At 40.9% G+C, this 24,681-nt stretch overlaps 1 protein-coding gene across 1 annotated transcript; it reads right to left on the bottom strand.

Moving 5' to 3' along the window:
* Positions 1-2,071: 2,071 nt before the first annotated feature.
* Positions 2,072-3,185, bottom strand: SPZ1 (spermatogenic leucine zipper 1). Its single transcript, XM_037159297.2, is given in 2 exon segments — positions 2,072-3,170; positions 3,172-3,185. Coding segments are annotated over 2 exon segments (1,113 nt in total).
* Positions 3,186-24,681: the final 21,496 nt, after the last annotated feature.

Genomic DNA, 24,681 nt, shown 5'->3' with positions numbered 1-24,681 from the left:
TTCAAGAGTTTTACTTTGTCTATAGATTTCAGAAATTTGATTGAGTGCCTTGAACTTCTTTTAGGTTATGTTTTTTGGAGTTCAGGCAGTTTCTTGAACCTCTAGGTCTATGCCTTTCACTAACTTTGGAGACTATGTAGCTGGTTTTTCATTGCATACTGTTTCAGCCCACATTATACCCTTTTTGTGGGGGTGGCTCTGAAAACACCATTGTTAGATCTTTGTTACTGCAGGTTCTTAAGACTCAATTTTTTCTTTTTCAGCCTATTTTCTCTGTTGTTCAGAATGGGAAATTCCTAAGTTCATGAACTCTCCTCTGACATCACTGTTCTATCAGTGCATACATCCAGTGAGTTTATTTTACTTTTTTTACATTCTACAATTTCCATTTGTTTCTTCTCCATATTTTCTGTATCTTTACAGCAACTTTCTCTTTTTTCATTTGTTTCCAGTGTGTTTGTAATTGCTCAATAAAGTGTTTTTATGACTGCTTTGAAATCCTTGTTCGATGACTCCATCCGTGTCCTGCCAGGGTTGACATCTGTTATCTTTTCCCATTCAAGTTGAGATTTTCTTGGTATAGTGGGTAATTTTTTTAATGTATCCCGGACACTTCAGCATTATGTTATGACACCCTGCATCTTATTTAAATCCTCTGTTTTCCCAGGCTCCCTCTGGTGCTGTGCCTACAGGGGAGGGGTATAGAAATCTAGGTCAGCCGTGTGGCCTTCGCTGACAGTCCACCCCACTGGGGTCAGGGGGTCAGGGAGTACCTTGTACAGCCAGGTGGTGGTAGAACTTCAGAACGCTGCTCTGCCTCCTCTGCACCACCCCAGGAGAAAGTGGGGGGTGCCTCGTTACCGCCAGGCACCGGTCAAGTCCAGGCTCTCCACTATTTGATGATGGGGATGAGGATGGAGGCGTGGTGTTTCCCAGGCAGTTTAGGTAGAGCAGGGCAGTTTTTGTTCAAAGATTTGTCTTGTCCTGCTGTCCCTTTCCTCATCCTTTGGCAAGAGAAAGGAGGCTTTGTGGGGTGGTATATTGTGTTTAAATGCATTGGCATTTCTGTGTGCTGGGCTCCTCCAGCACTCTATTCAGGGTATAAAAGAGACCAAAAGAGAACTCAGGGAACTCAACACCATACTGTTCCTTAAATACAGGGTCCCTGGTCAGCCCTTCTTCTCTTCATCTTTCGGAGCCTTGTGGATCATTTTATACACATGTTCAGTGTTTTTAGCTTGCTTAATGGGAGGAATAGGGAGAAATGTATCTGCTCCATCTTTTCTGGAACCAGAAGTCCAGCTTCCTTAACAGAAGATATTGCTTGCTGCCTTGGGTAATTCTATTGTCTCCACCTGGAGGAAGGGGATGACTTTCTCCAGCGCTGAACAACACCTAGACACACGTCTATTGTAAACAAGCCCAGGTGTTCTTCTCCAAGGGCTTCTGCTGCCTGGTATACCCACCACTCACTAGCTGAGGAGCAAGAAAGCTATATTAAGAAAAAGGAGATTTAGGGGATGGAGAAATTTCTAAGGGAAAGGCTGTGTAATGGTGATTTATCTGCTATTTATTTTTTATTCCAGCACTTCCCACACTTCAGTGGAAAATAAGAAAAAGGGAAATGCACTTAGAAAGTGAACTTCAGAGATTCATTATTAAGGTGCTACATACTTTTTTCTGCAGAATCCCATACCCCCATTCCAGGTTATGATTTAGAAAAAACAAAAACCAAAACTTTCTTTTGTTTGTTCTTGTTTTTTATTTAAATATTTATTGCACTCGTAACTGATTTTTAGTAACGTGTCATAGAATCTCTACCTAATAACTACAAAACAAGCAGATTGTAATGATGACAAGTTATGTACTTGATGTTGACACTAATGATCATAAAAAGACCAAACTTATATAACTACTGAGGTGGTAGATATGTTAATTTTCTTGCTCTATAGCTCTTTTCTTGGCTGAACCAAAAGATCTACCCTAGATTTGATGATTGATGATGCCTGCAGTTGGATGTTTAGAGTTTTTTGAAGAATTTCCTTTTTTTGTACTTTTGGTATTTTCTATATTAGACTGCTGGCCACTTTTTTCCCAGAAGAGCTCTTGCAAGACGAGTATTGAATCTGTTATTACGAGCTTTCTTATTACGACAAGAATCCAGGCTTCTACGGAACTTGACTCTGTTCTGAAATGTACCTTCCAGGTCTTGCATTTTCTGCTTATACCTTTCTACCTTCTCTGCTTCTAATGGCTTCTGTTCTTTCTTGTCCTGTGCATAGGTTATGCACATTGGCTTCTCTTGCAGAGTTGCATCTTCCTGATGATAGAGTTCCTTGAGAAGCTCTACCCTCTGCTGTAAGATTTGGCATTCATTCTCCAGCAAAGCTGCAATCAAATGTAATGAATACGCACCACGGTTCAGTTTCCTCACCTGTTCCTCCAGTTCCTGATTAACTGACACCTGATCATTCAGATGAGTTTGGAAATGGACTCCTTTGCGTTCAAGGGCTACTCTTATGTCATTCTGAGATTTCTGATACAACTTTATTAGTTCACTAAGCTCAGTATGTTGCGCACTCCAGTGTTCTGCTTCCTGTAGTAACCGCTCCATGTTGTTCCTAAATTTGATATTTTCTTCTTGAATGTGATGGAATCTGTACTCTGCTTTCCCCCTACTTAATTGAGTTTCATTTACAGCTCCTTTTACTTCTGAATGATTTACCAAATCTCTTGCCAAACCTTGTACCACATCCTTTGAGTTCTGGTTTTCCAACACCATCTCCTGTTTCTTATTCTGTTCTTCATCCAGGTCTGAACAGCCAAGCAGGCTTTTCAATAGCACTTCATTTATTTTATCAAGTCCTACGATATTTTCTTCAAGTTCTGATGCAGTCTCAGAGATATTTGTTTCCTCAGAAGATTCTCTTATTTCTACAAACTTCTTTTCATAATTTGTCATATTTTTAAGAGAATCTTTCATTTCTTTTAAGAGATTTTCAAACTTCTTTGCAGTCTGCTGTTGGATTTCTTGATGGTAGCTATTATTTAAGGAAGGGAGAAAACTCCAGGAGACAGGGAGAAGTGATCCACTTTCAAACAAGGCAATGACAATCTTAGGGTCCAAAGACTCTTGACTGAGATCAGGAGTAGGTTTAAGAGTTTCAGAGGGTGGGCACTTCCATCTCAGCTGAGTCAGTAGGGTGGGTAACCAGGGCACAAAGAAAGCAGGAAACCTTAGAGAGTCCAGGAAGGTGATGGTTATCCGTGCAAATGGGAACTAAGCAGAAGCCAGAAACCAGAGTTAAAGTCTGATACCAGGCAGATGATATTTAGGTGGAAAGTGACATTTCAGACAACCTATTGGGGAAGGAAGGTGGGAAAGGGGACCAGGAGCTAAGGCCCCACCTGTTCTCCAGGCTCCTGGTATTTATTCCCTGACCCTAGCAACCAGGTCTTTATTCTGTCACTGTTCCCTGTGGTCACCTCCAGCTTCTGTTTCCTTTGTGTCACAACTGAAACCCCTGCTCAGTGACTTATGCATCAGAATCAGTGCTGAGCTACTCCTACTCCTCACCCCAGAAGGATCTCCAGGTTTTTGTTAAGCTCATTCTAACTGTATTCAGTGACCTTCCCACCACCCACAACCCCAACCTTAACTGCTGTGTTTTTCTACCACCCAGGTGCAGGGCTGAGAGAAGTCCTGCCTGGTGAGTTTCCCTAACCTTTTTTTTTTTAATTTATTTTTTTATTGATTATGCTGTTGCGGTTATTCTATTCCCCTCCTTCATTCCCCTCCACCCTACCCCCCCCCCCCCCCCGTCCCTAACCTTTTGTAACACTTGGAGACTTTACTGCTTCCACTGGAGGAGAGATGCTACTATAATAGGAAGTTATCCTTACAAAATAGAACCCCCAGAGGGCTGCATATTTTTGTGATTTTAGGAAATAATGTCGGAAATAGTTCCATTCAAAAATATTCTAAAGAAGAGAGTATTTGAATGGTTCTTAACAACACAATTACAAATGGAACTTTTCTTGGGTTCAAATGCAGGCTTAGTGAGATTGCTCCTGAGTCATTTACATCAGGTGATATAAAACTTTTTAATCATTGCTTTTTACAAGAACTTGTTAAAATGGCGTAATTTATCTAAAGCATTTCAAACAGCTAAAACCCTGTAGTGGATTATTGAGAAGTAACTGAAGCTCCCTTGAGAACATTAAGTTCAAAGAACACATCCCTTATGTGAGACTTTTTCTTGGCCTTCAAAATCTTGCTAGTAGGCATTTTAGTAACTAGACATTTGCTTTCAATCTTAGGGGAAAACTTACACTCTACTAGTTTTGTTTTTCTTTTATTTCCTTAGGGAAACAAACTTTTTTTTTCTTTCACAGTTCCCGACTCACTTTTGCTTCAGCGTCCCTGAGCCGCCCTGCTCATCTTCCAGCCAGCTGGGCTCAGAGCCATCACACGGTGACCGTCTGCAGACACAGCAGTGCTGGTCTGCTGTTTACGTAAAGAGGAAGCACCTCTTCTACTTGATGACGTAATGACACCACAGATGCTAGCCATTGTTCTTATGCTTTAATTCCATCTCGTAAGGTTTGATTCTGACTCAAACCATCACTTAATATAATTTTTTAATCTCTAGGATGAGGAAACTTTTTCATTTTTCTGTTTTGGTAATTAATTTCTAGCTTTATTGCATTGTAATCAGAAAATATAATATTTCTCCCTGGCTGCTGTAGCTCAGTGAATTGAGCATGGGCCTGAGAACAAAAGGATCGCGGTTCAATTCCCAGTAGGGGTATATGCCTGGGTTGCAGGCCAGTTCCCAGCAGGGGACACATGAGAAGCAACCATACATTGATATTTCTCTCCCTCTCGCTTTCCCTTCCCTTCTAAAGATAAATAAAATCTAAAAAATAAGTAAATAAATTATTTTTTAAAAAGAAAATATAATATTTCTACCTTTTGAAATAGATATTTTCTCTTTGGCCTAATAAATAAATATAAACGTTCATATGCATTTCATAGAGACTTGAAAAGAAAGCGTATTCTCTATTTTCTTCTTTTGCTTGCAGCTCTTTGATGCTTTTTGGACATACATCTCATACTATCCTTGGCTTTGGTTTGTATGGAAACCGATTTGTAGGTAGCTTAGTCAAAATAGCAAAAAAATTCCTCTCCTTTCATCAAAAGGGGATTTGAATATTTTCTTCCTCCTTACAAATATAATGAATTTCAAATAACATTTCTGTTAATTTGACTGAAATGAGAGTTCATTGTAGATGGTCAAAGATATTCAGGGAGGTGCTCTTTTCCTTATTGACCTATATTCCTGGTGAATAACTATGAAAGTTAAACACATTTGGATTATCTTACATTTGTTATCTATAATATTAAGTCTCACAAAGCTTAATGACTTTTTTTAAAAATGCAAAAAAAGAGAGAAAAAGCTTTCTAAAATCATTACAGAGAAAAGGAATCTTTGTAATGCAAAAACAGTTTGCCTTAACAAAAAGTATGTCCTATTAAAAAGCACACATTGTCAATTTATGTACTTTTTAATATACAATTTATGTCTTATTCATATACAATTTCATGTACAATTTATGTCTTATTTATAGTGATATTAATTGGTGATATTAATATAGTGATAAACTATCTTTCCTGTTGTAGAGGAAAGATAGTATAAAGTTACTATCTTTTTTTTTTGTAATTAACAAACATCATGGGGGAGATATTGCATGTATGAAATTATCTTGTTTCTCCTCAAAATTTTACCTATACAATATAATTTTAGTATACAGAGACAGATCTTGCCTGTAACAATTGTTACAATGGTGATCTAATGGTGACTTTTTAAAATTCCTCTCATTTTTAAAAAATATTTTATTTATTTTTAGAGGGAGGAGAAAGGAGGAAGAGAGAGAAACATCCAATGTGTGGTTGCCTCTCACACGCCCCCTACTGGGGACCTGGCCCCAACTCAGGCATGCGCCCTGACTGGGAATTGAAGCGGTGACCCTTCACTTCACAGTCCGGTGCTTGATCCACTGAGCCATGCCAGCCAGAACTAATTTCTCTCATTTTTAAAATAATTATTGGTTAGGAACTGTCTTGTAAAGAAGAGCTGTCTGTTTTCTTATTGATTCATTTATTCAACGATGTGTTTACATAGATAGAGACTCACAGATATTTATTGTATTTTGGGAGTTATAATTGAATACCATCATTTATTTTCTTGCCCAAATATGTATGATTAATGAATAATTTTAATATAATAAAAATCTTTGGTACAATGAAGTATATGTTTATTTTATGTAATTGTTTTAATTGTCAAATATGATTTTCTGTTTTTACCAAAGCATAATAGCTGATTAATGATGACTAATCAAGGGTTAGAGTTTTTATGTACACAAGGGATTCCATGAAGGGTGGGTGTGATTTTAAACATAATGACCTGCATGTCTGCTTTTACATGTAGTATTGTACTTGTGTGTAGCCACTTCAGGGATAAATGTGAACTTTTCTTGAAAATGTGAATTTTTATTCAAATGAGCAAAACACAGGTGTAGCTGAACAGTCTATGAACGTTTTTTTCCTGAGCATGTCCTTTTCTCTTTGACCACCAGGTGGTGTTGTGGGCTTTAAAATTACTATACAATTTTTTTTTTTTTTTTTTAATACTAAGCTCTAGAATGAGTGGAACCATGGAGATAGCCTTTTTTTTTTTTTTTTTTTTTTTTTTTTTTTTTTTTAGATTTTATTTACTTATTTTTAGACAGAAAGGAAGGGTGGGAGAAAGAGAGGAAAAGAAATATCAATGTGTGGTTGCCTCTCACAGGGCCCCGACCGGGGACCTGGCCTGCAACCCAGGCATGTGCTCTGACTGGGAATCAAACCAGCAACCATTTGGTTCTCAGGCTGGTGCTCAATCCACTGAGCCACACCAGCCAGGGCAGAACTGTGGAGATAGTCTTATCCACAGTCTTATTTTCTTTAGAATTTGAGAGTGGAGCATCTAAGTGACTTGCCCAAAGTTATAGCTAGTTATGATGAGAACTGGAATTAGAGTCTAAGCCTCCTGCCTTAACTTGCTAAACTTGCAGGGCAAAGCAGGCTCTGCAGATCAGGGGGCTGTGGAAGAAGTTTTAAGTATCTGCTAAGCGTTGTACAGGAAGAAGGTTATGTGAAAGGGCAGGTTTTCAAAGGTGCTGAGACCGGCTTGTTTACAAGGACACCAGCAAATGAACCTCTGTACACAAATGGCATTTTAACTGATAAACATGTGACCAGAGGTTCACAAAAATTTAACTTTGTATTTCCCTTAGAGGCCGTAGTTCTGTTTTCCCTAATTCAATGTTGGCAGCAACTTTGTAACATAAGCACTGCAAATAACCAAAATCAGCTGTATGTAGGGAAAATTTAACAAAAAAATGTACTCTGCAAACTACAAAGAACTATTGAAAGAAATGAAAGATTTTAAAAATGGAAAAACGTCTCACACTGTTGTATTTGAAGACTTGATATTGTTAAAAGAGCAAAATTGCTCAAATTGATCTATAGATACAACACAATCTCTATCAGAATCCCAGCTGCCTCTTTTGCAGAAATTGATAGAAATAGCCAGAACATGTTTTATTTTTTAAAAAAGGTAGGAAGAGTCACATGATGTTGTTTCAAGTCTTAATCTAAAGATATAGCAATCCAGACAGTGCGGTGCCCTGACCAGTGTAGCTCAGTTGGTTGGCAGTTGTCCTTCAAAGTGAAAATTTTGATTCCCAATTGGTGTTTCTCTCTCACATCGATGTTTCTCTCTTTCTTTCTCTCTCCCTTACCCTCTCTCTTAAAATGAACAGACTTCTGGTCAAGATGGAGGCATAGGTAAGTATAGTTTGCCTCCTCGTACAACCAAAAGAAAGACAACACCAAATTTAAAAACATAAAATAAACAGAACTGCCAGAAAATTAAACTGTATGGAAGTTCAAAAACAAAGGAGTTAAACAAGAAGTATTCATCCAGACCGGTAGGAGGGGCAAAGATTGGCAGTTGGGGGGGTGGGAAAGGACTTGTGGCAAGATGGCATGGCTGGAGGACCAGAGCAGGTGGGGCAACTGCTGGCTGACCAGATGGCCCTACACTTTCATGCAGATAAACCAGAAGGAATAACTGCAGAGCGAGACAGACCACACAACCCAGGGTTCCAGTGCAGGAAAATAAAGCCTCAAAACTGACTGTAAAAATCTGTGGCAGTTGAGGGAACAGGAGAAAATCCCAGCCTCACAGGAGAGTTCATTGGAGAGACCCACAGGGTCCTAGAACATACACAAAACCACCTGCCCTGGAATCAGCACCAGAAGGGCCCAGTTTGCTTGTGGATAATGGGGGAAGTAACTGAAAGCTGCCCAAGAGCCGAGCAAGTGACATTTTTCCCTCTCAGACCCCTCCTCCACAGACAGTGCCATAATGACGCAGGTTGACCTCTCCTGGCAAATACCTAAGGTTCTGCCCCTTACTACTCAGGCTAGCTGGGACAAAAAATATGGCCCCAATCAAAGAACACATCAAAGCTCCAGAAAAAGATCTAAGCAACAAGGAGATAGCCAACCTGTCTGATGCAGAGTTCAAAACACTGGTTTATCAGGTTGCTCACAGAACCGATTAAATTTGGTTGCAAAATGAAGGTACGAATGGAGGCTACCCAGAGTGAAATAAAGCAAAATATTCAGGGAACCAACAGTGAAGGGAAGCAAACCGGGACTTACATCAACAATTTGCAACAAAAGGAAGAAATAAACATCCAACCAGAATAGAATGAAGAAATAAGAATTCAGACAAGATCGGGCGCGTTCAGGGTGGTATGGCCGTAGACAAGAAATAAGAATTCAAAAAAATGAGGAGAGGCTTAGGAACCTCTGGGACAATTTTAAACGCTCACAGGGGTGCCAGAAGAGGAAGAACAAGAGCAAGAAATTGAAAACTTACTTGAAAAAATAAGGAAAACTTCCCCAGTCTGGTGAAGGAAATGACTTCCAGGGAGTCCAGGAAGCCCAGAGAATCCCAAAGAGATTGGACCCAAAGAGGAACGCACCAAGGCATACCATCATTAAGGTACTCAAGGCTAAAGATAAGGAGAGAATATTAAAAGCAGCAAGAGAAAAGGATACAGTTTCCTACAAAGGAGTGCCCATAAGGCTATCAGGTGATTTCTCAAAAGAAACCTCACAGGCAAGAAGGATCTAGAAAGATGTATTTGAAGTCATGAGAGGCAAGGACCTACATCCAAGATGACTCTACCCAGCAAAGCTATCATTTAGAATGAAAGGGCAGATAAAGTGCTTCCCAGATAAGATCAAGTTAAAGGAGTTCATTATCACCAAGCCCTTATTATATTAAATGTTAAAGGGACATATCTAAGAAAAAAGAAGATAAAAAATATGAATAGTAAAATGACAATAAACTCACAACTATCAACAACTGAAACTAAAATGAAAACTAATTAAACAACGACAGGAACAAAATCCTGTACAGAAATGCAGATCGTGGAGGGTTACCAGTGGGGAGGGGGCGGGAGGAGAATGAGAGAAAAGGTACAGAGTATAAGAAGCATAATTGGTAGGTAACAAAATAGACTGGGAGAGGTTAAGAATAGTATAGGAAATGTAGAAACCAAAGAAGTTACATGTATGACCCACGGACATGAACTAAGGTGGTGAAATGCTGGTGGGAGAAATGGTATAGAATAGAGGGGAATGAAAGGGAGAGAAAAAAATGGGACAATTGTAATAGCATAATCAATAAAATATATTATAAATAAATAAAATATTTTTTAAAGAGTTTATTTATTTATTTATTTTTAGAGGGGAAGGAGAGAAGGAGAGAAACATCAATGTATGGTTGCCTTTTGTGCGTCCCCTGCTGGGAACTGGCCTGCAGGGAAGCAGCCTGCAACCCAGGCATGTGCCCTGACTGGGAATTGAACCGCGATCCTTTGATTCGCAGGCTCGTGCTCTATCCACTGAGCTACACCAGCCAGGGCTAAATATTTTTTAAAGTGTGGCATTGTTGAAAGGATAGACACATAGATCAATGGAACAAAATGGAGAGCTGGACAACAAGCCCACACAAATAAAGTCAACTGATTTTTATCAAAGATACAAAGGCAAGTCAACAAATGAGGCTGGATAACCTGGACATCCATATGCAAAAAACAATAAGCTTTGACACATACCTCACACCTTCCAAAAAAGATTTAACTCCAAATAGATCATATACTTAAAAGTAAAATTTCTAGAGGAAAACATGGACAATCTATGTGACCCTGGGCTTGGTGATGAACTTTTTGATACCACACTATAAACCTAATTTGTTAAAGAAAAATTTGATAAATTGGAATTTTGCAAATTAAAACCTTTCGTTCAATAAAAGACTGTGAAATGAATGAAATGACAAGCCACGTATCATCACTTCACATACTGATCATTTTGTGTGTGTGAGGAGTGCACTTGAAGTCCACCCTCTCCACAAGTTTTCAGAGTTCAGGACAGTATTATTAAGTATGGCCATCATGCCTCCATGCGGTATCTGAACTTGTTCATCCTGGTTTTCAGTTAGAATTCACTGCTGGCTCACACAGACCAAGCAGTTCCTGGCTCCTGCATACAGTGTCTGAGGATCCCTAGGATGCTCTGAAGACACATGGTCAAAATGACATGCTATACACCAGACATCATCATGCTTTTATAGCAATTAATAAAACTAATGATTATGTGAGCACATTAAAAGAATTGCAGAGGACTTCAATGAGGTAAGTTATCGATCTTCCTTCACTATGATGTTTCTTGGTCATCAATTCCACCTTGTTTCTTAATTCTAAAGATAAGTTTGTATCTCTAAAGCAAACAGGGCAAACTAAGAAATCCATGAGAGAATAAGGTTAAGAAGACCCCAAGTAGCTTGTCTGTAGGTGTCAGATTTCAGTTCTCTTGCCTGTCAAAATTAGCATCACCTTTTTCTTCTTTATCTCCTCTGGGCCCAGAATGCCAGGCTTTTCCCCTTCTGAAAGACCAAGATTTTTACTGGCTACATCACAGTACCTATGCATGTTGAAATCTCTAAAAATAAAAAAGAACCCTTTACCTGGCTGGTGTAGCTCAGTGGATTGAGCACAGGCCTGAGAACCAAAAGATCGTGGTTCGATTCCCCATCAGGGCACATGCCTGGGTTGCAGGCCAGTTCCCAGCAGGGGCCAGTTCCCAACAGGGGATGCACCAGAAGCAATCATACATTGATATTTTTCTCCTCTCCTTCCCTTCCCTTCTACAGATATATAAATAAAATTTAACAACAATAAAAAGAACCCTGCACCCTCACCCATCCTCCAGCTAAGGTCCCACCTCTTTCTCAGCGAACGGCTGCCGAACACTGTCTCCATGTCTGCACTCCCACTCTTTCCTCAAACCACCAGAATGGGCCTTCTCGCTGCAACACTTCCAGAAGTTCCTCAGAGACCTCCTTGCTGAGAAATCCATCGGACAGCTTTGCATCTTCACTGACCAGTCGCCTCAGCAGCACTTTGCACTCTTGGCCATTGCACACATCCAGCCCCAGAACAAACTTTGAAGTCAGGCAGCCTGAGTTCCAACCCCAACGTGACCACTTACTGGTCCTGTTACCTTGGCCAGTAGTTGCCTAATCTCACAGAGCCTAAACTGTGAGATTTCCTAAACTGTTTCCTAAACTGTTACATGAGGATTGTACTTATGTTTATCCATGACACAGGATACGGTAAGCACCAAGCAAAACGTCGGACACTCAGTAAACATTCAACGAAGTGACTTATTTTTCCTTCCATAGCACCAGCTTCCCTAATTCTGTGCCTCACTCATCACTCACTCAGTTCTTTCTGTGTGCATGCTCTTAGGTTCCCTGGGAACATGGCTTAGCTTTTCAAAGACCCCTTTGAATACCTCTTTCCCCAGTTATTCCATTTTAGTGTTTTGGTTAGTCTTCCCTTAGCCCTACTGGTGTAGCCACCTCAGGCAGCTGCAGTGTTGAATAGTCGCTGCTCATAGTTTTTGATAAATGTCTTGGTGATAGGGCTGTTCTCACGCTGTGAGCTCATAGTCTGATTACATAGAGAGTAGACTTGAGAGTGGAGCTTTTCAGGGAGCATCCAGGTAGGCCAGATAGTGACAGTTCCCTCAGTTGGGGCTTTTGAAGAGCTCCAAACTTCCTCTACCCCTAAGATGGCTGCGAGGTTGCTGGTTTCACAGCTCCTAGAACTGTGAGACTTGCAGAACTGGGGAAGGGAGCGGGAGAGTAGGGCAAGTTAAAACACCACAAAGCTCTGTCATTTTTCAGAGATGAGTCATTTTTCTTCAGTAAATGATCTTTGGATTTTTGCAAGCCTTTGGTTAATTTCTAGAGTTCAATAAAAGTTGAATTTGACTCCCCCCCCCCCAGTGATCTTACTGCTTACGTGGAGGAGCAGGTTTTCAGAGGTCCTTATTCCATTATCCTTAACCCAAAACCACTCACCATCTTCCCCCTAAGCCCCAAACTGCCATTCTTACTTAGTTTCTTACCTTCTTAAATGGTGCCTGCAGAGTTTAAATAACCAGAGATCTGGAATCATCTTTGACTTCTCTCTCTCTTCTCCTCCCTCATTCCTCCCCTGCTCCCTTGGGTCCAATCAAACACCAAATCCCAACCATTCCACCTCTAAGCCTCTCTCAAGCTCATCTCTTTCCTCTCAACTCCACTCTCATTACCAGAGTCCCATTACCAGTATCTCTCCCTCTAACTCCTCCCACTAGTTGGTTTCCTTCCTTCCCCTCTATGTCCTTCATTGCACTGAAGTCAGAAAGATCGTCTAAAATTGCAGAGTAGTGGAGGATCAGAGTTCAGGCTTGGGACTCAAGCTGATGTGGGGGATCCTATGCCAACTTTGCTCTTTACTAGCTCTGGGTCCTTGGGTAAATTACTCATCCACTCTGTGACTCAGTTTCCTTTCCTATAAAACTAAAATAACATTGGTTCCGAGTTCATAGGATATTTATGAGGATCAAAGAAGGAAATCCTAGTGAAGGATTTACTACACTGCTAACATGTGGTAAGGATTTAACATATGATAGGAATATACTATTGGACTAAAATTCCAACCCTAACCTGACTTGTAATGCACAATAGCATTTGGCAGGGGTTTACCCTTCCAACGTCTTCTCTCATCACCTCCCCACCTGCCCTATCTTGGAGCCATAAGAAATTTCATTTCTTTGTATATGTGAGAACGTAAGAGGTTACTTCTCAGTTCTCGCCTCTCAGCTCTCAGCTTCCAAACACGTTCTTCTCTCTGCCTGAAACACCTGCTGTTTCTCTAACACACCAAATGGCTTCTGGCTCAGGACCTTTGCTTGGGCTGTTCCTTTTTCCTGGCAGGGTCTTTCCCAGACCTTCACGTGCCTCACCTCCCCCCACTCATGTCTCTGCATAAACGTTGCCCTCTTAGAGCAGCCTCCCCTGACCACCACACGGAGGGTGCACTCCCGCGACTCCCTGGCACTCTGCTTAGTTGTCCTGTACAGCCCTTATCCCTGCCTGGCATCGCCAGTTTTTATTACCTGTTTTCTCTGTCATAATGTAAGCTCTACCAATTTAAGAATTTTGTCTTGTTCCTTGTCACATCTCTTACATTTAGGAAATTCTTGACTCATAAAAGACTCAATAAATTATTGTGGAATAAATGTGAAATCTTGATGAGTTTTCCTGTAAGATTCCCTAGATAAAACTATACCAGGATGCAGATAAGAAATAGGTATTTTTTTAGATACCTGAAATGACCTCCTAAGACCATATATAGGACCATTGATGGACACAGGTTCCCTTTAACAGATCTATTAAGACAAGAGTAAGATATTCCAGGTGGATACAATATCAATAACAGTTATAACCCTGGCTGGGTGCTCAGTTGGTTAGAGTTGACCAGATACGCCAACGTTGTAGGTTTGGGTTCGGTCCTAGTCAGGGCACATACAAGAATCGACCAATGAATGAATGGATAAGTGGAACAATAAATCAGTATCTCTCTTAAATCCATAAATAACTATTTTTTAAAAATATGAAAAATAACAATTGTAGACTTTCACTAGTTTCAAAGGGTGGACCAAAATACAGACCTTGGATTAATGAATCCCTCTGAAAGGTTTCTATTGTTATGGTCTTCCTGGGGTTGGTTGGATATCCCTGGATTTTGAGAAGGTATTATCGTTCGATGCACAGATATTAATATCTGTCTTGGGCTACTGCTTGCACCTTCTCCCTAGAGCTCATCTGCAGTGCATGTGATCAGCCAGCTGTCATACCATGAAGAGAAACCTGGGCTCATAAGATCTTTGCTTCCTATACTTCATCTTCCCCTTCTTGAATTTTCTGCTTGTGGAATATTACCCACTCTATAACTAATATTTCTGCTCTCACTGTTCCCAGTCTTAACTCTGCCAGGAACAGCTTCTTTGGAAGAATGCTGCCTTTCTGCCTCAAGTTCATTAAAGATCTCAACTTTCTGATGCAAAGTTTTGTATTCATTTTCCAGTAGAGCTCTGGCTTAAAGCAGCGAGCAAGAGCAATGCTCCAGCCTCTCTGTCCTTGCTGGGCCAGGAACTCAGCACTCGGTTCGATTGGAAATGACCTCTGTTTTTTTCAACTATCGTTAACAAAGGTTCCTTTTGTGAGCCATCTATCATCTGTTTTTTTAACTTCTCAAGTCTGGTCACCTGCCAGCTATTTCAGCTGCACAATGCCATTACTCAAAACTTGAACTTCATTTTTTTTTTTTTAAGCAAAAGCACGGGCTGTGTCTTTGGGAAATTTCTGACAATGTTTGATCAGATCACTGAACTCATTTCAGTTTTCTGCTTTCAGTGTTAAGCGTCCAACTCTCTTAAGTCTAGTGTATCCTTTTTTAACCCTTTGTAGTTCAGATTTTGTATGTTTACTTAGATGAATTTCATTAAAGTCTCTTTTCATTCACCTCTGAAAGACCAAAGCCCCTGTAAAAGCCAGTAATATTTCCACTGAGGTTTTAATTTCAAGCCTTTTGATTGCATTTCTACTTCCTCAAAAAGATTTTTATTCTTGTTTGTATCTTGGATTCCTCAAAAGATTTCTTTGCAGCTTCGATGATCTGTTGATAACCTGACAATTCTCTAAGAATTTCTTCCCCCACCACCCCAAAGAGGTTTTTTTTTTGTTTTTTTTTTTTAATTCTCACCCAAGAGTATGTTTGCGAGAGAGAGGTAGGGAGAAAGAAACATCAATGTGAGAAACATTAATCAGTCGTCTTCCCATACGTGCCGCAACAAGGGATTGAACCCACAACCTCGGTAAGTGCTGTGACCGGGAATCGAGCCCATAACCCAGCCAGGGCCCCCAAGAGGTTTTTAAATTTCTGCACCATGTGTTGCCAGTCACCTCATATCTTTTTCTCTTTGAGGGCAGAAACATTCTCCCTGAAGAAAATGTCAAAGTAATTACTTCCCAGTAAGACAGTTGCGCTTATAGACTCCCAAGGCACTTAATGAAAGTGAGGCTGTGGAGACTGCAGCGGGGAACGCTGATGTGGCAGAGAGCAGAGGGCCGAGGCAAGCAGGCACTGGAGATAGAAACTCAGCCAGGGACAGACAGTGGGTGCTCCAGTGGAAGCTGACTCTTATCAGAGCCACGTGAGAAGAAAAGTCCAGGAGAAGGAAGGGCTGGAAGTCAGGATCCACTGGTCCCCGGGAATTCCTGCTCTACGGTGCCTGGCCCTGGCACCCGGATTTTAATTCCAGAATCCAGCAGGGCTGCTCCACCCCAGCTCTTATCCTAGCCCTGCTGCAGTCAGACCCTCTCCTCAACAGTACAGGGAGCCAGGTACTTACCCAGTGGCTACCCAGTGGCCACCCACACTGGATTAGAAACGGACATTCCTTCCAGCTTCCAGGATGTTTTCCTGCCATTTACCCCAAGATGGTTACAATAAATGCGCTAATTTATAATGACTATGATGTGACTGGCACCCTGTAAAGCCATGCCATCCACAACCTGCATAATCAGACACAGTGGCTGTGTCTGCCCCTCCTGGCTTCTGCAACATGACCTTCCCCAGACCCCCTCGGGCTTCTCTAACTCAGTACCCTAGAATGATCCTAAAAATACGCAGTACCTTTCTTCTGGGAAGGTCTCCAGCTCATTTCATCCCATCTACCCTCTCCCTTTCGCCAGCCCCTCCAACTATTTAAAGGTAGAAAGTAAATCCCTAAGATCATCAGTATCCATAGAAGCTCAAAATACTTAAAGGAGTTGATTAAACTTCATAAGAAATTGAGAAGAATGTTTTTGCACAGGAGAGGACTGGGCACCACAGGGTCTGGGTCCTAGTTCCTGGTGTGCCAACCGCTAAGCCGGGTGATCTCTGGCATTTTATTATGATCTTAGAGACATCACTGTAAAGAAAGTGGATTGAACTGGCTGATCGTGAGTGCTGCTTCTCCATGTGGCATTCCATGGCTGTCCAGCGGTCAGGAGTTGATGACAAGACTGAAGGAACAGTGAGAAACCTGGACATGGGTTCACTTCTCTTCAGGAATGACATGACTTGGGAGGAATTGCTTACCTGGGAGGAATGAATCATGTCACACTGCCTAGACCTGGACAAGCATCCTGACACTTCACTGGTGTTTCTTTCAGATCAAAATCAGGGTCACCTCTAGCTTCTACTTAGGCAGATTTTGACCACAGTGTGAATGAGCGTTGAAGGTCTTAAGTGGAGTCCATTTATCATTAAACGAAGTTTTCACCTATTTCTAGTCTGTCATGAATGAGCATTTACTTTTATCAAATGTACGTTGTCCATCAATTAAAAGGATCAGGTGGCTTTCTCTTTAAATCTATTATATCTGACCAATTACACTGTTAGTTTCCTAATAATAAATCACCCCTGGATTACTCTAGAAGCTTGTTCTTTTTACACTATTGAAATGGATTTGCATGTATTTTATTTAGGACTTTTCCACCTGTGTTTATAAACGGTGTTGTTAGCACAAAAGAGAGCTTATTAGTTTATTTAACTGAAAATTCTGGAGGTAATTCTAACTATGTTTATAAGTGAGAGAGATTTTAAATTTCTCTTTTTGGGTTAACATTGTATGGTTTGGGTGTCAAGGTTAAACAAGTGTTTTAAAATGAATTGTCTAACTTTCCTTTTTTTCTTTTCTCTGAAATAGTTTGTGTAAAATGAAGATTAGCTGTCCCTTGAAGTTTCATTAAACAAACCTCTAAAAATATCAGAGTGAACTTCTATTTGGGCAGGATGAAATGTGGATACCTTGGATGAACTTCCCAGTAAAACTGCTATGCATGCTGGAGTAAATATTTTTTTAATTAGGTCACTGTACTGCTGAGCTGGCAAAAAAAAATTGAAGAGAAAGGAAGATAGGAATTCAGGGGAAGTAAGAAAACAGATTGTTCCCTCAGGGCATCTCCAAATCCTCTTAAACTTGAATTTCAGTTTTGAAGGTTGAATCCAATACAGGAAGCCAGGGGACAAAACTCACCTCTGAGTCCAATAGAAGACTTTAAAGAGCTGGGTCTGCAAAATCGTAGGCCCTTTGCATAGGGTAAACCAGAAATAAACACCTATCACAGAAGAAGACAATAAGGAAAGCTGCTTATCTAGACACTGCTGCTGAGTGGAGGGAATGGGAAATGAGTTCCTTGACAAGTTAAAACCAATTTTTATCTGGGCACAGGCTGCCTGGAGTACAGATTATATTTCTATGCAACTCGATGTGGTAATGTGACTGTATGGTCTTGTCAATGGAATATCAGTGGAAGTGATGCTTGTGTTTCACCCAGGACATTTCCACGTATGCTCATAAGTGAGATTGATTTTTAATGTGTTTTTTTTTTTTTTTTTGCTGCTGACCTTGTCTGGTTTCGGAAGTCTTAGAAACTAGAGAGAAAAGTATTGAGTAAATCCAAGAAAGTGAAAAATCAGGAGGTGAATGAAACAGAAAGGGTTATCACTGAAACATATTCTCATAAGCAAGAGAGATCTTTATTCTCTATTTAAAATGTTTTAATTTGATTAATTCCAGAGAGAGGGGAAGGGAGGGCAAGAAACATCGGTGGGTTGCCTCTTGCACATGCCCTGACCAGGAATCGAACCTTTTGGTTTTCTGGATGATACCCAACCAACTGAGGCACACCAGCCAGGGTGAGGGATCTTATTCTTTAAAGATCCCAGCCCTGGGATCTTCCAAGTTTTAGCCACGAAAGCTGCCTTGAGAAGTGATAGCTGTAGTAATTAGTGATGGACTGTGAAGGGAGATGAAGTGAATTATTTTTGTCTTCATTCCAAAGCAATCTGGAGCATTTTGTGGGCTAGCAGTGGGGGGAGTTGGGGTTGAGTTATTCAGAAAGGAGGAAAAAATGTGAGTGTGTGTGGATGTGTGTGTCTGACAGAGGCCCAGTACAATTTGAATATTTCTTGCGTGATCTCTTTTCCTGAATGTGCTTGTCAGAGCTCTTATTTCAAGGAGGCCGGAACTGAGCCTAAATCCAGTCTTCTGCATTTCTCAATTATTCTTCTCCTCTGTCCTGAGCTGCCTCTCTGTGTCCCTCAAAGGAGTCACATAGAACCTGCAAGTCAGCACCTTGCCTCTGATCGACCTTCTCCTCTATTCATTTGTACAGCATTGGACTCAAGGCCGCACACGGCGTGCCGGTCCAACTCAGAGTTAGCGTGGCTTGAGGAAGTTCCATCGTTTGGGAGGTAACTGCTGCCCTAGAACTATGCCCCCCCAACAAAAAGTAAAAGACAGACCACTCCAAAACCCAACCCCACGAGTTCCACAGCTCCAGATACACGCCCCTCGTTCCTATCAATAGGTCAAATCTTCTGAACCATCTTCATGCTTGTCAGAGTTCTAGACCAGCAATCTCCAAACCTTTTTGCTAGTATATGCCACATAAAAGTTTTTAAAAGTATGTGCTCCCTCATGCGTTTCTATTTCGACAACTAGAATTTCTCATCGGATTTTACTTAGGTACATAGGATATAATTCCTGCATATTAAAACAATTTTTAAAGATTTTATTTATTTATTTATTTTTAGAGCAGGAAAGGGAGAGAGAAAGAGAGGGAGAGAAACATTAATGTGTGGTTGCCTCTCACGTGCCCCAAACCGGGGACCTGGCCTGCAATCCATGTGTGTGCCCTGACTGGGAATCAAACTGGCGACCCTTAGGTTCACAGGCCAGTGTTCAATCCACTGAGCTACACCAGCCAGGGCTACATGTTGAAATTTTGACATAAATTTAACTGTCAACATCATTCTTTCAAAGGTATCCATTAATTCCAAATACTTTAGCGGCTTTGATAAGGACCACCATCCATTTACAAAAATACACAATCTCCTCTTCAAAAATGGGAAATTTTATCATTTCTTTTTCTCCTTAAATTCATAATTCCAATCCACTTCCCTGTCCCCCAGACTTTTATCCTAATGTAGCATATAATTCATGTTTGAAAATAATAATTTTCATAATTCTTTGCAACAGAAAGTTAAATTTTGTTTAATTTCCTGTGAAGCATTATAAATTATAATTATTAGTAATGTAACACTGAAATGTTATACTTATTCAAAGCCCTTCAAAATTATTGACCTTGATTTATTTTTAACCTATAAAATAAATATTTTTAAACAGTCTGTCTTCAGCCTGGGAGGCTCATACCAATCACTCTTCCACTGAGAAGCCCATGTCCGTTGTTCCCCACACAATGTGTCTCGGGGCATCGAGAATATCGCTGAAGCAGCATTTCTTTAAAAACAGCTCCACTCTGGTCTCAGGAGGTTTCTTCAAGTCACGGCATCTGTTCTTCATTATGAGGTCGGCACTTCCTGTTCTTACCAGGAGGTGTCAGACAAAGACAACTATCACCTATCAGCTGTCGCGGGGTTGAAACAGATGGTAACCTGCGAGGATTTCAGAAAGGAACGTGCCGAGGCAAGGGGCGCAGGGAAGAGCGCCTACAGCTCAATAAGGCACAGAATTCTGAACCTTATGAAGCCAGCACAGGGCACAAAGGGACAGTAGGAATCCGGAAATAGACAAACGATCCGCACCTTCTGTACACCTTGGATAGAGCACCCACTTGGAAGACCATGCCCTTTTTAGGACAATTCCCAAATTCAGGACCCTTTTGTATTGTGGAGGATGCCAAATAACATTTGTTTGTGTGAGTTATAGCTATTTACTCTCTCAAGAACTAAAACAGATCGTGATTTCATGGCCTGTGATGTATACCCAGAACTGGAATTGCTAGATCACATGGTAGTTCTCTTTTCAGATGTTTGAGGAGCCTACCTCCATACTGTTTTTTCACAGTGGCTGCACCAGCCTACGGTCCCACCAGCAGTGCAGAAGGGTTCCTTAGCAACAACCTTCTGAATGTCAGAGTGCTTTCATTTTTAGTTCTTTGAATGGAAACCTTCTTATCCCAAACAAATGTCTCTGTGTAGATATTCATTGATTTATTTTATTTTTAAATATTTTATTATTTATTTATCTTTAGAGGGGAAGGGGGGGAAGGAGAGAGGGAGAGAAACATCAATGTATGGTTGCCTTTTGTGCGTCCCCTGCTGGGAACGGCCTGCAGGGAACCGGCCTGCAACCCAGGCATGTGCCCTGACTGGGAATCGAACCGCAATCGTGTGGTTCGCAGGCCTGCGCTCAATCCACTGAGCTACACCAGCCAGGGCGATATTCATTGATTTATTCAATGGGCTTTTCTTATTGATTTAAAGGAGAGAGAGAAAAAATATACATCTCTTTGTTGTTCCACTTACTTATGCATTCCTTGGTTGATTTGTGTGTGCTCTGACAGGGGACCAAACCCACAATCTTGGCATATAGAGTGTCCCTTGGGAGGGACACTCTAACCAACCGAACTACCTGGCCAAGGCAATTTATTAAATGTTTTACATTATCCCTTTACTCCTGCTTTGGTATATAATTTCCCTAGCTCTCTGCTTCTTCTACATCTTTCCTCCCAATAATCACTATTTTTATTTTCAAAGGGGATGTCTTCAGGCTATATTGTATCCACAGCTGTCTTCACTTGGCCTACACCATTTTTTGACGTTGGATGGAAGGCCTCCAGAGGAGGCAGGAGCGTGCACTCACTGGTCGGTTTGCTGTGGGCCCCCGGCCCGCGCTGTCCTACACCCTGCCTTCCTCACTCATCCCTGTCACGTGATTTCTACAGGCATTTGTGTAACTTTAGCTAATATAGAGAGAATGTTTCTTGACAAATTACCACAAATTTACTGCCTTAACACAAATGTATTATCCTGCATTCTGGGAGGTCGGAGTCTGGAATTGGTCTCACTGGGCTTAAATCAAGGTGTTGGCAGGGCTGTGTTTCTGGAGGCCCTAGAGGAGAATCTGTTTCCTTGCCCTTCGTAGGCTCTGGAGGATTCCTGCATTCCTTGACCATCTTCCTCCATCTTCAGAGTCAGCAACACTCAGCTGAGTTCTCAGGCTGCCATCTCACTGGTTCTCCCTCTTCTGTCCCCCTCTGCCAAGTACAAGGGGGCTTATGGCCACACTGGGTTTACTTGAGTCCTATCCAGGGTAAACTCCCCATCTCAAAGTCAGCTGATTAGTCACCTTAATTCCATCTGCAACTTAATTCCCCTTTGTATGTAACCTAACATCTTTCAGGTTGCTGGTACTAGGACATGGGCCTCTTTGAGAGTCCTTTGTTCTGTCTACCACAACTACTGATTTTGTAAGACCAAAGATATTAATGGCTCTACACTTTAATTGTTTGACTTCAAACCTCCCAGTCCTCTGACTCCTCTCATCTACATTATTTTGATTGATTGATTGATTGATTTTAGAGAGAGAGAGAGAGGGGTGGGGAGAGAGAAACAGCAATGCGTTATTCCCCTTATTTACGTATTCATTGTTTGATCGTTGCATGTGCCCTGAACGGGAACTGAACCCACAACCTTGGCACACTGGGATGACACTCCAACCAACTGAGCTACCTGGCCACTTCCATTTTGACATTGCCAAACTTTCTGTCATTTATATACCATAATTAACTTGTGCTATATTTATGGATTCATTCTAAAAAGCTGAAAAGTCAGTAAATATGGTTTGCTTCATTGTGCTATATAATTCTAGGTCAAGAATTATTTCCCTTCAGATCTTTGAAGTTGTTGCTTTATTGTTTACTAACATCCAGCGTTGCAAAGTAAGATGTCCGATGCCAGTCTGGTTTCATTCTGGGGAGTAGGGGTGGGAGAAATACTGTTCCCAAGTATTCTACTCATAGAGGTAGGGTAGGGGTAGTGGTGGCAGGGAATCTACTGCTCTTTTTGGCATTTCTGTGTTACCAAACAGAAAGAGTTCATCTACCTGGTGCTGGGAGAGCCAACCACTGAACACTGAGAATTGCAGTGGAAAAAAACCTAATTTATTACGAATGGTGCCACCCAGGAGAGGGGCAGCTGATGCACAAATACTGACTTACCTGCCTCCTTCTCCCTCCCATGACTACTCCCGTTAGCACTAAGCCTTCGGGACAATGAGGTTGTGATCAGCATCAGATATTCTGTTTACCACAGAGAGTTTTGGTCAAACCACAGGTAACAGATATGTTTTAGCTCCAGGCCCAGAGAAGCAGCAAAACTAGACAGAGACTCCATTGGCTGGCATCTGGACCAGAGGCAATGACCAACAATCTTCTAACCTAGTGCTAACCAATCAGTAGAGACCATGACTCTCACTCTGTATGCTCATTTTGATTAATCAGCATATTAAAGGAAACATCTGGAAAACTGATCAGTATTCTATTGAGATCCTCCCATGAGACCTCCCCTAAAATTCCTGTCTTTAGAAAACAGATAAAAACCATTTAGACAAAGGACCCAATGCATCCACACCTTCATTTTTCAAGTGTGTATTTATGCTTTCTTTCTCCTAAGTTCTAAGAGTCCCCTCGAGACTTGCAACCAGGAGAGTAGCAGGCAGGAGCAGCTTGTTCCAGGCTATACCCCCTGACCCCTGACCCTGTCTCCCAGGACCCTTCTTTTGCCTCTGCAACTCGTTTTCAGAGTCCATATAGCCCAACTGGTTCGCTTCTTGTGTTTCTGGGACTTTCTTTCTAAAAGTAAAGACAGGTCTCTGACACCCTGCTTGTTTCTTCTCTTCAAGTATACTTTTACTTTGTATGCTAAATAAACTTCCTCTTTTAAAAAGCTTGTTTTTATTAATCAATTAGAGAGAGAGACTGGTCTGTTGATTTGTTGTTCTATCTATTTATGCATTCATTGCTTGCTTCTTGTATGTGCCCTGACTGGGGATTGAACTAACCAACTGAGCTGCCCAGCCAGGGCTAAATAAATATCCTCTTGCTCTAGAATTCTTGGCTTTGAATTCTTTCTTCGTCAAACTCAAAAATCAAGAGCCAACATTGCCAGTAACAGCTTTAATTCCACCTTTATCACTAATTGATCCCATGTCCCAGTAAAAAAATTTGGTGCCTGGTCCCTGCCTCAGTTTTTGGTGACTCAAGTCACACACCCCTATTTTGGATTTTGTATTTTGAGGGGTTGGTGAGAAACAATGTCCCCGAAGCTGTGGGTTCCTTCAGAAAATGTAGTCTAGTTATGGAAGAGAAGTTCCCGCTTTTAAACAAAACAACAGAACAGGAGTGTTTTATCTTGCTTTCAACTTGTAGAATCGTCATGGAAAAAAAAACACAAAAAGAAAATATGAGAAATTATTCAGTATTCAAAATATGAGAAATGATGTCAGTACAATAAATGCATACTTTCTTTTTAAAGCAGCTGCTTCTAACCATTTCATTTGGGTCTCAGTCGTTAACTTTCTTCATTGGGTATATTCCTCTCCCTTTTACATTTAAGAGGGAAACAAAAGTAAAATGGCCATCGAACATTTTTTTCATCTTTTCTCAGGCATTTAAAATTCCACTGTTGAATCTAAAACACTCTTCTGTAACCAAAATCCTATTGTGAATGAATAAACTGGACTGTCTTCCTGAGAAGCCTCAGGAAGCCCTTCTGCTCTTCGACTCCTCACAGAACAACGTAAACATCTCTCAAGTGAAACCCTCAGTGAAAGCTCTTTATTGATTTTCATGAATCCATGTGGTTTTACAGGCAGTTAACTGGCGGTGGTTCTTTAAAAACCAGTCACCTTTAAAGAGAGCCTACTTCAAAGGATGCTCAAATAAAATGAATTTAAAAGAAACATAGAGGGTCAGTCCCTGGTCAGGGCACATATCGACCAATGAAAGCATGAATAAGGGGAAAACAAATTGGTTTTCCTCTCTCCCTCCGCCCTTTCCCTTTTTTTCTCTCCATAAAATCAATAAGTCAATCAATCAATCAGTAAAATAAGCAAGAAATAAAAGAAACCTACAGGGTAGTCTCTTTATACACATATTAAAAATATAAGACAACACAAAGTGCTTTTATGTGAAGAAATGAGCTCACGTCTTATATTTCCCCTCAGGAAGTTCATTAAAATGGATTAACCAGGAAAACTGAAAAGGGTACCTGTTCTCTTTTGTATTTCTTTCTCCCTCTCTCAACCTC

This window comes from Artibeus jamaicensis, unplaced genomic scaffold (assembly GCF_021234435.1).
Source record: "Artibeus jamaicensis isolate MK-2021 breed Jamaican fruit bat unplaced genomic scaffold, CSHL_Jam_final contig_373, whole genome shotgun sequence".
Classification (NCBI taxonomy): domain Eukaryota; kingdom Metazoa; phylum Chordata; class Mammalia; order Chiroptera; family Phyllostomidae; genus Artibeus; species Artibeus jamaicensis.
The sequence above is the reverse complement of the archived record's forward strand: the minus strand, read 5'-3'. Positions and strand labels throughout refer to the sequence as shown.